General features: G+C 32.1%; 2 protein-coding genes across 2 annotated transcripts; both read left to right on the top strand.

Annotated features, from left to right (window-relative positions):
* The first annotated feature begins 5,868 nt into the window (after positions 1 to 5,868).
* LOC132721844 (uncharacterized) lies at positions 5,869 to 7,642 on the top strand. Its single transcript, XM_060706218.1, has 2 exons — positions 5,869 to 6,324; positions 6,702 to 7,642. Exons 1-2 carry the CDS (start codon positions 5,928 to 5,930, stop codon positions 7,031 to 7,033), a joined length of 729 nt encoding a protein of 242 aa, XP_060562201.1. The 5' UTR covers positions 5,869 to 5,927; the 3' UTR covers positions 7,034 to 7,642.
* Positions 7,643 to 12,819: 5,177 nt separating this feature from the next.
* Positions 12,820 to 13,845, top strand: LOC132721852 (uncharacterized). Its single transcript, XM_060706225.1, has 2 exons — positions 12,820 to 13,216; positions 13,493 to 13,845. The coding sequence occupies exons 1-2, from the start codon at positions 12,820 to 12,822 to the stop codon at positions 13,843 to 13,845; spliced, it is 750 nt and encodes a 249-aa protein (XP_060562208.1).
* Positions 13,846 to 14,119: the final 274 nt, after the last annotated feature.

Raw genomic sequence — 14,119 nt, 5'->3', positions numbered from 1 at the left:
GAATGAACGAACAAATTTATTAATGAATTACATGTACTTCATAAAAATACGGAAGAAATGTAAAAGCAACCTTGTATTTTATTTCTACGATGGTAGTTGATATTCGCTGCGTTTCTCTTATACCAATCCAACTTCGGTTTCTTCCGCTTTCCTTTCTTGTTGTCTATTCTTTTCTGAATATTTTGTCTTTTGGAACCACCTGAAAAAAGTGAATAAACTATGAATGCTCATCATCATCATCTCGAGTAATCGCAGTCCTCCTGCAGGAGTATTCTCGCGCGATACGTGCTTTCCGCGATTCATGCTTAATGGAAACATATTACATTTTGTGAATAAGTTTGTATGCATCTACCTGTAAAGATCATGCAGTGACTGACAGAATAAATAATTATAAAATAAGAAGATTCTCCACTTTTTCTTAATATTTTAAATGACTTTATTGGATATCTTATGAATACAAATGTAACTTAATTTGATATTTAAATAATTTTTGAAACCAAACGCACAATGACGTTACTTTATGTCAAAAATAGCGTTTGGGACATTTTCGCTAGACTTAGAAATATTATCACTTATAGCAGGTAAATAATGATACCAAAATGAAATTTGGTCAGCATACACAGCAGAAAAACGCTTTTATTTAGAATAAATTTGAAATAAAATGTTTCATTGCTAAAACTATTTTATTCGATAAATGTTAAGGTGAATGACGCGATAAAACGCATTATTTCTAATTTTGGCCATTTCCGCTAGACATAAATATTTGCCCATAATTTACAAACTATATATATTTTTTTCTAACAAAAACAGGAAAAGAAACAATTTGAAAACGCATTTTTAAAAATCTAAAAATGATCTCAAAATTAAGTTAAATATTAGGTAAACATTCATTTAAAATTTCTTACCCGTCATTCTTTAAACACAATTCTTGTATCTCTACACAAATTTCTCATTCACAAAATCTTCATTTTTCTCCGCACTTTTCAAACGTTAAACGTTAATTCAAATGACATCATCTGCGTAAATGATGACGTCAACGTCAGTATGAATTTTAAAACTTTTTGGCGTCAGTTTCTGGCAAAATGTAAGTATAATCTTCTGTTACTCAGACATTTTCGTTACATCTCTACATGCGATTTTGGTATCGTTTGATGTTGTATTTTGCTATGACAAAATTATGCATCAATGAACGGCGAATCATAATGATAAAAATTTTGTCAGGTGAAAATTTTCCTTTATGTTGATATATAATTTTTATTATTTTATAAAATAGTTCCTGGAAAAACAACACTTCAAGATATTGTATTACAGCAAAAAGTGCAGTTTGCCCCATGATCTGACGTCGCGTCACAGACATTTAAAATACAACATTTTTCATATAAACAAATGTAAGGAAAATGTTACATTCGTGACGAAAATGCAACACATATCATTTTCTCATCAGTTTAACGATTAAGCAATGTCATAAATATGAATAGCTTCAGGGGTTTTTCTTTCGTTTATTAAAAATGTGCAATCAAAACGTTATCAAAATAAAGTATCAATTTTTACTTTGATATTCTAAATATTCTGTTACTAGTTATTCTTATAAAGGACATTTTTGCCAAAACTAAAATGTTCAATGCCCTGATATCAAAAATATTAAAACTTTCCAAATATGTTAAGGAAAGTTTTGAAATACAAAACAAATACTCTTGAAATTAAAGCTACTAAATAAAAGTGTATTATAATAATTTTTGTTTAATATCATTGTTAACAGTACTGCTTGTCTTAGCTATACTTCATATGAATATGTTTGTAGATGGCTAAAGAGAATTATTTTTCTCTCTGATTTTGGCAATAAACTTGAAAGTTGAACAATGTGTGTTTTGTGTGACTGTGAGCACTTAATTGATATTTATGTCATATATAATACAACATTGCTAGGTGAGATTAAACCATACGCATTTGTACGTTCTTAACATTTTTGCGACGGATGCGAGCTATGTCATCTACCCACGGGATTTCGACGTCTACAATCGAAAAGTGGCTCTCAAATCGAATAACATCTTAACAAATAGTACAAGATTTAAGCATTTAATGTCGGAATATGTTGAAAGCGTTTATATTCCAATTTAGTTGTAAAGACTGTTAGTTATGTGACTGTTGTATCATAGTTTGGAGACCTTTCTGTTGAAAATGTGTCAGGGTTAAACCGTATACATATACATGCACAGTGCGTTAACTGGAGTGCGGGTATTAGTTACCCGCACTCCAGAGCATGCCCATTGATTGGCTCATTTTTGCTGGGGTTTACATATTGTGACGGCAGTGAAAGTGAAATCGACAGAAATGTCATATTTAGATGCTCGTTCATTGGTTCATTTTTGCCGGGGTTTCATATTGTAACAACAGGGAACGTGTTTTTATGTTTGACTATGATACAAAAGAGAAAGAACACCAAAACACTCGGTAATCTGATTAATACTTGGGGGGCTACGCCCCCCTCGTACAAATAAGATAACCTCGTGTTTCGGTGCTCTTTCTATTACATAGAATAAACAAATGAATATCATATAGGGAAAACGTCGTAATTGCACTACTTTGTCCTACTTCGTCGCATCCGAAGGTCAGCCAAACACGGTTTTATGAATGAAAGCCGTAAGCAAAAAGTAGAACGACAACTTATATATGAAATCAGGGTACATTTTAATATAGAACACAAATAGCAGTAACATCAGAAGAAAATAAGTGCTAAAATATCTTTTTGTCATGACTGAAATGATTTTCAAAATAACGAGTCCTCCAGTTAGAAGCACTTTTTTATCAATGAGATTGTAGTTTCTGACCAAGTTTATCGATGATAAAACCAAGCATCTAAACTGCAGTATTTTCATGCCAAAATGTGTTTAGATATTTGATATATATTCAATTTTCTTCATTTACAAAAAGGTGAAAATTATACGATTACGCATGTGTCAAAGCAACTTAAAAGTGCTATGTACTATGAAGAAGTATGTACTATGTAAAATTGTACGACCGAGTTATCCCCGTTTATATTCGAATATATTAATGTAAACAGTAGCTGATACTTCCGGAGATTTGCAAAATAACATAAATTGTGGAAAAAAGCCTTGAAAGAGAACAAAGTCGAAACAATCGTAATACATTATCCTAAGATTTGGTTTCAAAGATAGTTTTTCACAAGTGGCACAATTCTTTAAAACATGCATTAACCATTTATTTAGAGAACTATTCACAATAAAGATACTGCCCATACAAGTAATTAAATATTGAAATCGGGGTAATATTTATTTCTTTGATTTAAATATTATTTCAAACCGTTGAATAACATTAAAAAACATTATGAGCGAAATGAAAGCTTCGACACAAATCTGCTTTTTTCGGCATCATGAATTCTGTCATACTGAACTTCGATCTATATTCTAGATAAATTCAATCTGTACCTGTACACTTTATTAACCAAGATATCTAAGTACTGTTTAGCTATAGACTAAGATATGTCTCAAATTGAACATTTAAATCACAGATAAAAGCTCCGAAAATAGACGATAGCCAGATTCAGACCCACAACCCTTTGCGCGCTTCGGTGATACCCACTAGTCTCTCGTTTAACTTCGGTGATATCCGTGAATTATTGTTTACATTGCCGACGGAGAGATATTTGTGTGAAAAAATGTGTATTGTACGTTTTAGAATAATTCATTATTGCTTCTTATATAAGTAGAAAATGCTTCGTCTTTTTTGTCGATGTACCTCCGGGAATTCAATATGGCGGTATTTTGGCTACTTTTACCAAGGATGTATCAAATCTCGGAAAATCCCGCGACATAATTATGTTAACTTGCGTAAACACTATTTCGCCGATACTGAATTTAACTGTTTGACGTCACAGTTTGTACCTCATCGATATGATTTCTTTTCTCGGTGCGTGTACGCCGCTGAGAAAGTACGTGGCATCGACAGAAGATTTGCGGCTTGGCGGGTACTAAATCTAAATTACCCTACCCGTTATCGGTATTGCTACTTTGTCAACAACTGGGGACCAACTGCCAAGGTCCTGACTAAAAACCAAGGGGAGTAGCCTTACGATGTAGGCAATGACGACCAGGATGGAAGCTTGTGTGAGCCCAGAGCATAGAAAGACGGCTTGTAAGGCAGGCCCTTTGCTTGGCACCAACAGCAATTTTAAGGGCTACATCCTTTCATTTTGGTTACTGTACATTTCGATTTTAATTGACCGCCGTACAGTGACCTACTTTTGACTCAAAATTTACATCTTTGGCTAATGCTCCGAGAAAATTGCATGAAGGTAAATTATCACCACTTTGTGCTTCAAAATTAACTCTTGAAGGGCATGGCTGGTGACATGTCCAAAGTCCGTACTCGACAGGAAAAGCTGCTTTTTGTGCCATAACGGTCGGATGGACACTCATTAAACCATTAAACACAGACTATGTTCTTGTGATTTTTCCATATTTAAAATACTTATGTGATAATAACAGGCATGGATTCACTGGGGGACAAGAGGTTGAAGCCCCCATAAAGCCTGGCTTGATTTTATTCTATCAAAAAGGCAAATAGAGAGTAAAATATTAGATTAATTTAAGTCCTTATTTATTGGAACCAGGACCTCAGTTGAGCTTCCTGTCCTAAAATTATTTCAGTTCAATTTGCAATTTGTCGACATAATTAGACCGAATATGACTTAGACTATACATACATGCAGACACTACGTACATGTAGATAACCTTTGGTCAGTGCAAAATTTTTTCTTCTATCGGTTTCGTATTAAACAATTAAAGAGAAGATACTTGTAAAGAAATGAAATTGTTTATTCTACATAAAGACGCTAATATGTTGATTAATACAATTTTTTTCAGGGGAGGGCCGATCGCTTATGTCGCAAGAACTTTGGTCCAACCCTTTTGTTATTTGTTATTTCGAAATCAATTTGTTTCTCTGTACACTTATATGTATATATTAGCAATAGAATATGACTAGAACTTATCGTTCATCGCATAGAACGTATATAATGATAAAATCTTTATCACGATTGTATAATACTGCACAATTACATTCTTTGTCTTTTATGAAAATAATTTTATAGCTTTTCAATAGTGTTATAAAAAGACAAAATATTATAAAAGATTATTAAATGGAAATTGATTATTTAATGTGAAGTTTATCAAATATTTAATACATACATATTTTCATGTATTCAGTGATAGATATCACTGATATAACAGTTTTATAACGATATGATCAATTTTGTTATTAAAAATTAAAACTTTAGAAATGAACTGATTCATGCTAATTCTCATGAAAATTTTGAAACTGTATTTAAAAATAAAATATTATAATGTAAACAAAGGAAGGTAATTTACACATTACAAAATTTGAATGGCACAAGTTATCCATGTAAATGCAATATATGCATAATATGCGTTACTAAAGCAGAACAAATATGGTGATAAATACTGCAAAATAAGTCATTTATCGCACATAGCATATCAATTATTACTTGAATATTTTTACTTTTCTAAATATCTTCTTAGGTAAAGTCAACAACTTCAGAATGATATAATGATAAAGAATGACAGTCGACAGTATTTCACATTTAAAATTAAAGAAATATCACAGTAGCAAGAAGGAAGTTTTCACGTCTTTTCACCCATTTTGTTTTAACTCTTCTGAATAAGTTTAATTGTGTCTTAAGTGACGCCTTACGATATCTTTTCATCGTTCTTTTGTTTTTTCTTACATGTAAATAACTACTTTATATAAGTTGTAATGAAGACAGAATGGAACAAAGAACAATTATTTTAAAAATACAATATTTTCCTTCTGTCGGTTTCGTATTAAACATTTAAATAGTACATTGCTTTGTAAAGAAGAAATAGTTCATTCTACAAAAAGACGCTAATATGGCCAGACTTATGATTTTTGCTTCTGTTTTGATAGCTGCTAGTATGGTATATTTTTCGGTGGCAACTGAAGAAATGTGCTCAAAATTTTCGTATGAAAAAGAAATTATTACAAACATGCTTAAAATGGAACTCAAAGTTGAAAAAATGGAACAAGACGTCAAGAATAGAAACGAAGATATTGTAACAATGCTTGACGATCAGAGGAAGGAAATGGAGAAGTTTGCAAATGATTACAAAAATCTTCGAGATATTCTTGTAGTTGTGATGGAAAACAAAACGGCAGCAGTTAACTCTTTTCTAAAGAACAAAGCGGTAAACGTATTAGACGACAAAATAGCAGAAGTTGATAACGTTTTGAAAACAGTTACCGGAAAGTTTGAGGATGTATTAAAAGGTAATTACATATTATAATGTTTCATTATGAAGCTTAACAAAAGTTATTTACCTCTCTATATAAAGATCTAAGGAATTATCTCATAATGGCAACACAGCAAACATTTTTGTATCTGAATGCAGGACTGTAGGAAAGGAATTCCATAACTTATGTTAGGAAACTTTAATAGCATATGCATATCAATTAATGATAACTGTAACTAAAGAAAATTTCATTAAAAACAGTGACTTTACATATGTTTTTATATGACTGCGATTGGCAGTCAATGACAAGTGGCATTGAGCTCGTTTATAGTTGATATTGTTAATCAACAAAAAAAACTGTGCTAAGCGTTGCGCATATATTTTTTAAATCTTGTTTTAATTTTTTTCTTTTAGAAGCTGCTGAAAACAGACTGACAAAGCCAATCATTGCATTTTCAGCATTTGTAAAGGAGCAAAAGTTACATATACCTCGAAACCAAATCATTGTCTTCGATTTGATAAAAACTAATGTAGGAAACGGATATAACAATGCATCTGGTAAATTTGTTGCCCCTGTTGACGGCTACTATTTATTGTCTTGTAGTCTCTTATCATGGCCTGGTGAAGAGTTTTCGGCTAGCATTGATGTAAACAACTCCAGGAAAGCACATCTGTATGAAAGGGGGTACAGATTTAAGGTATGGAATGGCGAGTCAAACAATCATTGTCCAGTTGAAAGCAAATGATGTTGTATCTGTTAAGACACATGGCAACGCAATTAATATTCACGGGCACAGATATTCTAATTTTAATGGAGTTTTAATCCGTTAATATCGTACATTGTGGCTTTTCAAATATTCAGATGAATAGTTAATATTTCATTAATTTTACCGACTTATTATGTTTGCAACTATAGGTGTTTCTTTTTTAACTAAATCATATCAATTGAGAGACGTAACATACAACATATTTCATTTCAACAGATGTGAGGAAAAGTTTACATTTGTGACGAAAACGCAACAAATATCTCTTTTTTCACCTGTTTAATGATTTAGCAACGCCATAAGTGTAAATAGCTTCATGTGTTTTTCTTTTGTTTGTTAAAAATGTGCAATCAAATTGTTATCAAAACAGAATATGAATTTGTCATTGCTGTTCTAAATATTCTGTAACTAGTAATTCTTAAACAGGGCATTTTTTCTTGGCCAAAACTAAAATTGTTCAAGGCCCTGATGTCTTTGAAAAATAAGAAAAACATGTTAAAACTATCAAAATAGGTTAAGGAAGGTTTTTGAAATACAAAACAAATACTCTTGAAATTAAAGTTGTTAAATAAAAGCTAATTATGATAATAATCTTTGTTTAATATTATTGTCAATGGTATTGCTTGTCTTAGCCGTACTTCATATGAATATTTTTAAAGATAGCCAAAGGGAATTGTTTTCCCCCTGATTTTGTCAATAAACTTGCAAGTTGAACTATACATTACGATAAGTGTGCTTTTGTGTGACTATGAGCACTTAATTGATGTTTATGTTATAGATTATACAATTATGTTAAGTGAAATAAAACCATACGCATTCGAACGTTCTTAACATTTTTGCGACGGACGTGTCCTCATGCGCGTGCATAGCTTGTCATCTACACATGGGATTTCGACGTCTACAATCGAAAAATGGCTCCAACCGAATAACATCTTAACAAATAGTACAAGATTTAATCATTTTAAGCACGCACATAATGTCGGAATATGTAAAAAGCGTTTATGTTCCAGTTTTATTGCAAAGACTGTTAGTTATCTCACTGATAAAAAATAAACACATGCATATCATAAATACGAGAAAACGTCGTAATAATTGAACTACTTTATTATACTTCGTCCCATCCGAAGTACAGCCAAACATGGCTATTATTAATGAAAGCCGTTAACAAAAAAGTAGAACAACAAATTATATATAAAATAAGAGTTTTTTTTTAATATACAACAAAAATAGCAGTAAAACATAATGAAATAACTTGTGCAAAATGTGTGCTAAAGTATCTTTTTGTGGAGACTGAAATAGTTTTCAAAATAACGAGTCCTCCGCAAACAAGCACTATTTTCATCAATGAGATTGTAGTTTGAAAGTTTGACTAGTTTGATTGTAGTCCTAGTTTATCGATGATCAGACAAGGCATCTAAACTGCAGTATTTTCACGGTAATTAGTTAAGATATTTGATATATGATTCAATTTCCTTCATTTTTAAAAAAGTGTCAATTACACGTATAGGCATGTCAAAGCAACTAAAAAGTAGTGTGTACTGTGTAGAAGTAAGTACTCTGTAAAATTTTACGACCGATTTATCCCCCTTCACTTTCGGATATATTAATGTAAACAGTACCTGATATTTCAAGAGATTGGCGACTTAATCTGCGGATGTTTCAAAATTCTAAATTTTACCAGTTCATGTTAAATGTTGAATTCTGCTTAAGCCGGTACTAGGGGGCGTGGACGGTAGTTTGCACTTGACAGTACCGTCAATGAATAGGCTCAATCAAACTGAGCCTGCAGCATTTTCAATTTCGCCGAGTTGGGCTTTGTTTAGGGGTTCTTATTTCACTCTATTTTAACATAAATTGTGAGACATAAAAAACAACTTGAAAGAGAACAATATATCAGGGCCGTAAGACGAAACAATCGTAGTACATGATCCTGCGATTTAGTTTCAAAGACAGTTTTTTCATGAGTGGCATAATTCTTTATAATATGCATAAATCTATTTATTCAGCGAACTATTAATAATAAAAAATACGCCAAAACAAGTAATGAAAACATTGAAATCGGGTAATGTTTATTTATTTGATTTTAATATTATTTCAAACCGTTGAATAGCATTAAAAAAAATATTAGCAAAATGAAAGCTTCGACACAAATCTGTTTTTTTTTCCGGCATCATGAATTCTGTCATACTGGACTTCGATCTATATTCTAGACAAATTCGATCCGTAGTCTTTGTTAACCAAGATATTTAAGTACTTTTGGCTATAATACAAAGATATGTCTCAAACTGAACATTTAAATAAGGAAATGAAATTGAATTTACAATTTATTTATGTGATTTCTTCTCTCGGTGCGTGTACGCCGCTGAGATTTTTAGGGACATTGACAAAATATTTGCTGCTTGACGGGAAGTAAACTTAAATTACCCTGCCCGTTATCGGGATTGCTACTTTGTCAACAACTGGGACCAACTGCCAATGTCCTGACTAAAGGCAAAGGGAGAGAGGCCTTACGATGTAGGCACAGACGACGAGGATGGTATATTATGGTGCGTGAGCCCCTAGCACAGAAAGACGGCTTGTAAGGCAGACCCTTTGCTTGGCACTAACAGCCCTTTTAAGGGCTACATCCTTTTATACTGTAAAGTTCGGTTCTCATTGACTGCCGTAAAGTGACCTACTTTTGGCTCAAAATTTACATCTGGCTAATACCGCGTAGAAATTGCATGGAGGTAAATTATCAGCACATTGTCAGATACTTAGACTTAGACTATACAAACATGCAAACACTAAGTATATGTAGATAACCTTTGGTCAGTGTAAAGCAGTTTAAGCGTCTACATGAGACTGAGTAAATTAGCATAAGAAAAGAGCCACTTACTCTTAGAACATCTAAATCCATGTATTTGTAAGTTATAAATAGCCCCCTTGAATGTGCTACTTTTAACTCTTTAATTTACATACAACCCTTTTGCCAAATATGTAGTGTCATTGTATTGTAACTGTATGTATATGTCTTTTTTGGCAATAAAATATGTTTAAATCAAAGTCTCCATAAATACTGAAGCGCAAGGGATGCAAATTTTAATAAAAAAGCATTTCTTATGTTAATTATATTTTTAGGGTTTATGTCATACATAATCAGGGTTTTCCTGCCAATAGAAGAACCATTTAGGGGCATCTTACCCTCTAGATAAAATCTTTAAAATCATAGTTTTCCCTAGATTTAGTGTTTTCTTCACTTTTGCAAACATATAATGCTATTTCTGTGAAAAATATGAAAACACTTCAGTTTCAAAATGTACATCTAAAATTCACCCATTTAACACGTAAATTTCATGTTTTTCAGATGGAAGCTCCCCAGACCCAACCAACCACTTCAAATGGGGAGTTTGGTCATTTCAAGTATAAGCCCTCCCCGCTCACGACGAAAATTTATGATCCTACCCAGTAGTAACAGAGTAGGTATATTTGATTGATAACCTCTCTCTTAACAAATCTTAACCTATTTTATAGTCTGCATAATATGTGTGCATTGTAACGAATAGAATAGTCTAAAAATCATTTTCAAACAGATTTTTTTTTATTATGTCGGTTTCGTATTAAACAAGAGAACATGCTTGTAAAGAGATGAAACTGTTCATTCTATATCAAGACGCTAATATGGCGGACTTATGATCTTTGCTTCTGTTTTCATTCATAGCTTCTTATATAGTACATCTTTCGGTAACAACTGAAGAAATGTGCTCAAAATTTTCGTTTGAAAAGGAAATCATTGCAAATATGCTTAAAGTTGAAAAATTAAACAATAAGTCAAGTAAAGAAACGAATATATTGTAACAATGCGAAACACTCAGAGAAAGGAAAGGGAGAAATTTGCAAATGATAAGAAAAATCTTCGAGATATTCCTGTAGTTGTGAAAACAAAACGGCAGCAGTGAACTCTTTTATTTATGACAAAGCGGAGTGGTCAAAACAATGTTTTGCAAGCTTAAATCCGTATTAAACGGAAGTTATGTATTTTTTTCATCAACTACATCCGACGAGCCTACTCTCCTTTTTAATGATACTGTTCCTGATTTTGTAGATCATCACAAACACTTCAGTATAGCTTTTCAACAGATTTAAAATGGCATGAGCGTATTGGTAACATTAATTCAACAGCCTCTAAAGTTTTGAGTACCATGCGAGCCTTAAACGCCCAACTCTTATTAAAATCTACTTGCGTCCAATTTTAGAATATGCATCCGTTGAGTGGGACGGATGTACAATGAACGAAAAACAATCACTTGAACAACTTCAGTTTGCGGTAGTACGCATAGAAACTGGCCTAACGGGATCGGTATCAATCAATCCGCTTTGACAAAATGTGGGTGGGTCTCCCTCTCAGATAGGCGTAAAATACAAAAGATTAGTTACGGTTTTGGAAGCCAAAAATTGTCTTCTTCCACAATGCCTTGAAAACATATTTTTCCATCGCTAGTTTCAGAAACAATAAATACTCGGAAAGAAACAACAGCAATTAAACAACTATAGCTAGAAGCACCGAAACGTACAAAAACATTTATACCTTCTGCAACTGAATTATGGAATATATTAGACACCTAAATTCGCGAAATCAAATCATAGAATATTTTAAAATCAAGAATGAAAGAAAAAATTTAAAGCCACCATAGTACTTAATGACTTAATGGTTTATATGAGATATCTGCGCCAGACTTCTACATGTGGCCACTTTTGTAAGGATGCCGAGCACTTTCTATTTTGCTGTCGATATTTAAACCTCAAATACTCATACTCTTCACAGAAACCAGAATTTTTCAACCACTTAATGTTGATCTATAACTGTGGGGTAGCAATTTGTTAGATGTTAACAAAAATGAACAAGTATTTGCGGCTGTCCAAAAATTTATCTAAACTACTGACCGTTTTTGAAGCACCAGATATTTTTGTAAATCGGACAATTGTATTAATCTTAATAACCTGGTACCTTAAAAATTCACAAACATATTTATGATGGATGTCTGCTCCCTTTGACAAATAATGCTGGATCCTTAACCTATATACATGTAATCGTTATTATATAAATATACAAATGTATAGTTTTTATGAAGTATTAAAGCAGCTTGTCTCCAGAATCATGCTTATTTTCATGAAAATTTTGAAAATGTGTTTAAAACTCAAATATTGTGATGTAAACAAATGAAAGTAATTTTCACATCACAAGTTTTTAATGGCACTAATAATCCATGTAAATGACCAATATGAGTCAACATATGCAAAAATAGCCCTTACTGCGTTACTAACGTAAAACAAATATGGTGATAAATACTTCAAAATAAGTCATTAATCGAACATAACATGTTAATTAATACTTTTTTTTTACTTTTCTTAAAATCTTCTAAGGTAAAGTCAACAACTTCTGAATGTTGTTCATAGTGGTAAAGAATAACAGTCGGCAACATTTTACATTTATTATTGCCTATAAAAAGAAATATACCAGTAGCAAGAAGAAAGTTTTCACGTTTTTTTTTACCAATTTTGTTTCAACGCTTCTGAATCAAAGTGAAGCCTTATGATATCTTTTCATCGTTCTTTTGTTTCTTTCTTACGTGTTAACTCCTACTTTATATTAGTTGTAACAAAGGTAGAATAGAACAAATAACAATTTAAAAAAAATTATTTTCATTCTGTCGGTTTCATATTTAACATTTAACTAGAACATTGCTTGTAAAGAGAAGAAATAGTTCATTCTATACAAAGACGCTAAAATGGTCGGACTTATGATCTTTGCTTCTGTTTTCATAGCTGCTAGTATGGTACATTTGTCGGTGGCAACTGAAGAAATGTGCTCAAAATTTTCGTATGAAAAAGAAATTATTGCAAACATGCTTAATATGGAACTCAAAGTTGAAAAATTGGAACAAGACGCCAAGAAGAGAAACGAAGATATTGTAACAATGCTTGACGCTCAGAAGAAAGAAATGGAGAAGTTTGCAAATGACAACAAAAATCTTCGAGATATTTTTGTAGTTGTGATGGAAAACAAAACAGCAGCAGTTAACAGATTTCTTGAGGATAAAGTGGTAAACAAATTTGATGACAAAATAGCAGAAGTTGATGATGCGTTGAAAATTGTTAACGGAAAAATTGATGATGTATTAAAAGGTAATTTCATATAATGTTTGATTATGAAGCTGAACAAAAGTTATTTACGTCTCTATATAACGACCTTAGGAATCATCTTCCCATAATGGCAATACAGCAAGGAATTTTATAAATTATGTCGGGAAAATTTAATTGTACATATGTTGGCAGGCAATGACATTGATCTCGTTTGTAGGTGATATTGTTAACAACAAACAACCTTGCAAAGCGTAGTGCTTAATTTATTTAGCCGTCTATTATTTTAATCTTGTTTTTTTAACTCTTTTTTCTTTTCAGAAACTGCTGAAATAGGACTGACAAAGCCAATAATTGCATTCTCAGCATATGTTAAGGAGCAAAAGATACATATACCTCAAAACCAAATCATTGTCTTCAATTCCATAATAACTAATGTAGGGAACGGATATAACAGTGCATCTGGTAAATTTGTCGCCCCTGTCGCCGGCTATTATGTATTGTCTTGTAGTCTCCGATCTTGGAATGACGAAGAGTTTTGGGCTAGTATTGATGTAAACAACTCATTGAAAGCACGTCTGAATGAAAAGGGTGTACCTTCAAGGCATGGAATGACCAGTCAAACTATCATTGTGGAGTTGAAAGCAAATGATGTTGTTTCCGCTAAGGCATAATTCCATGCAATGAATCTCCACGGGCACGAATGCACTACATTAAGTGGAATATTAATTCGTTAAAATCGTGTATTTTTGCTTTTATTATATTCAGATGAACAATTAATATCTATTTAACTAATCTTACCGAAATAACTTGTTCAGTGTATCTTGATTTAGTAATTTACGCATGAAGATACAATATATTTCATTTTAAAATTTTAAATCAAAGATGTGAAAATAATACATTTGTGACATTAGAGTAACTAATACAAGTTTTAATTTGTTTAATGAT

Source organism: Ruditapes philippinarum, unplaced genomic scaffold, assembly GCF_026571515.1.
Source record: "Ruditapes philippinarum isolate M1 unplaced genomic scaffold, ASM2657151v2 ctg1474_1_1_1_1, whole genome shotgun sequence".
Classification (NCBI taxonomy): domain Eukaryota; kingdom Metazoa; phylum Mollusca; class Bivalvia; order Venerida; family Veneridae; genus Ruditapes; species Ruditapes philippinarum.
Note: the sequence above shows the minus strand (reverse complement) of the source record. Positions and strands in the feature narration are given on the sequence as shown.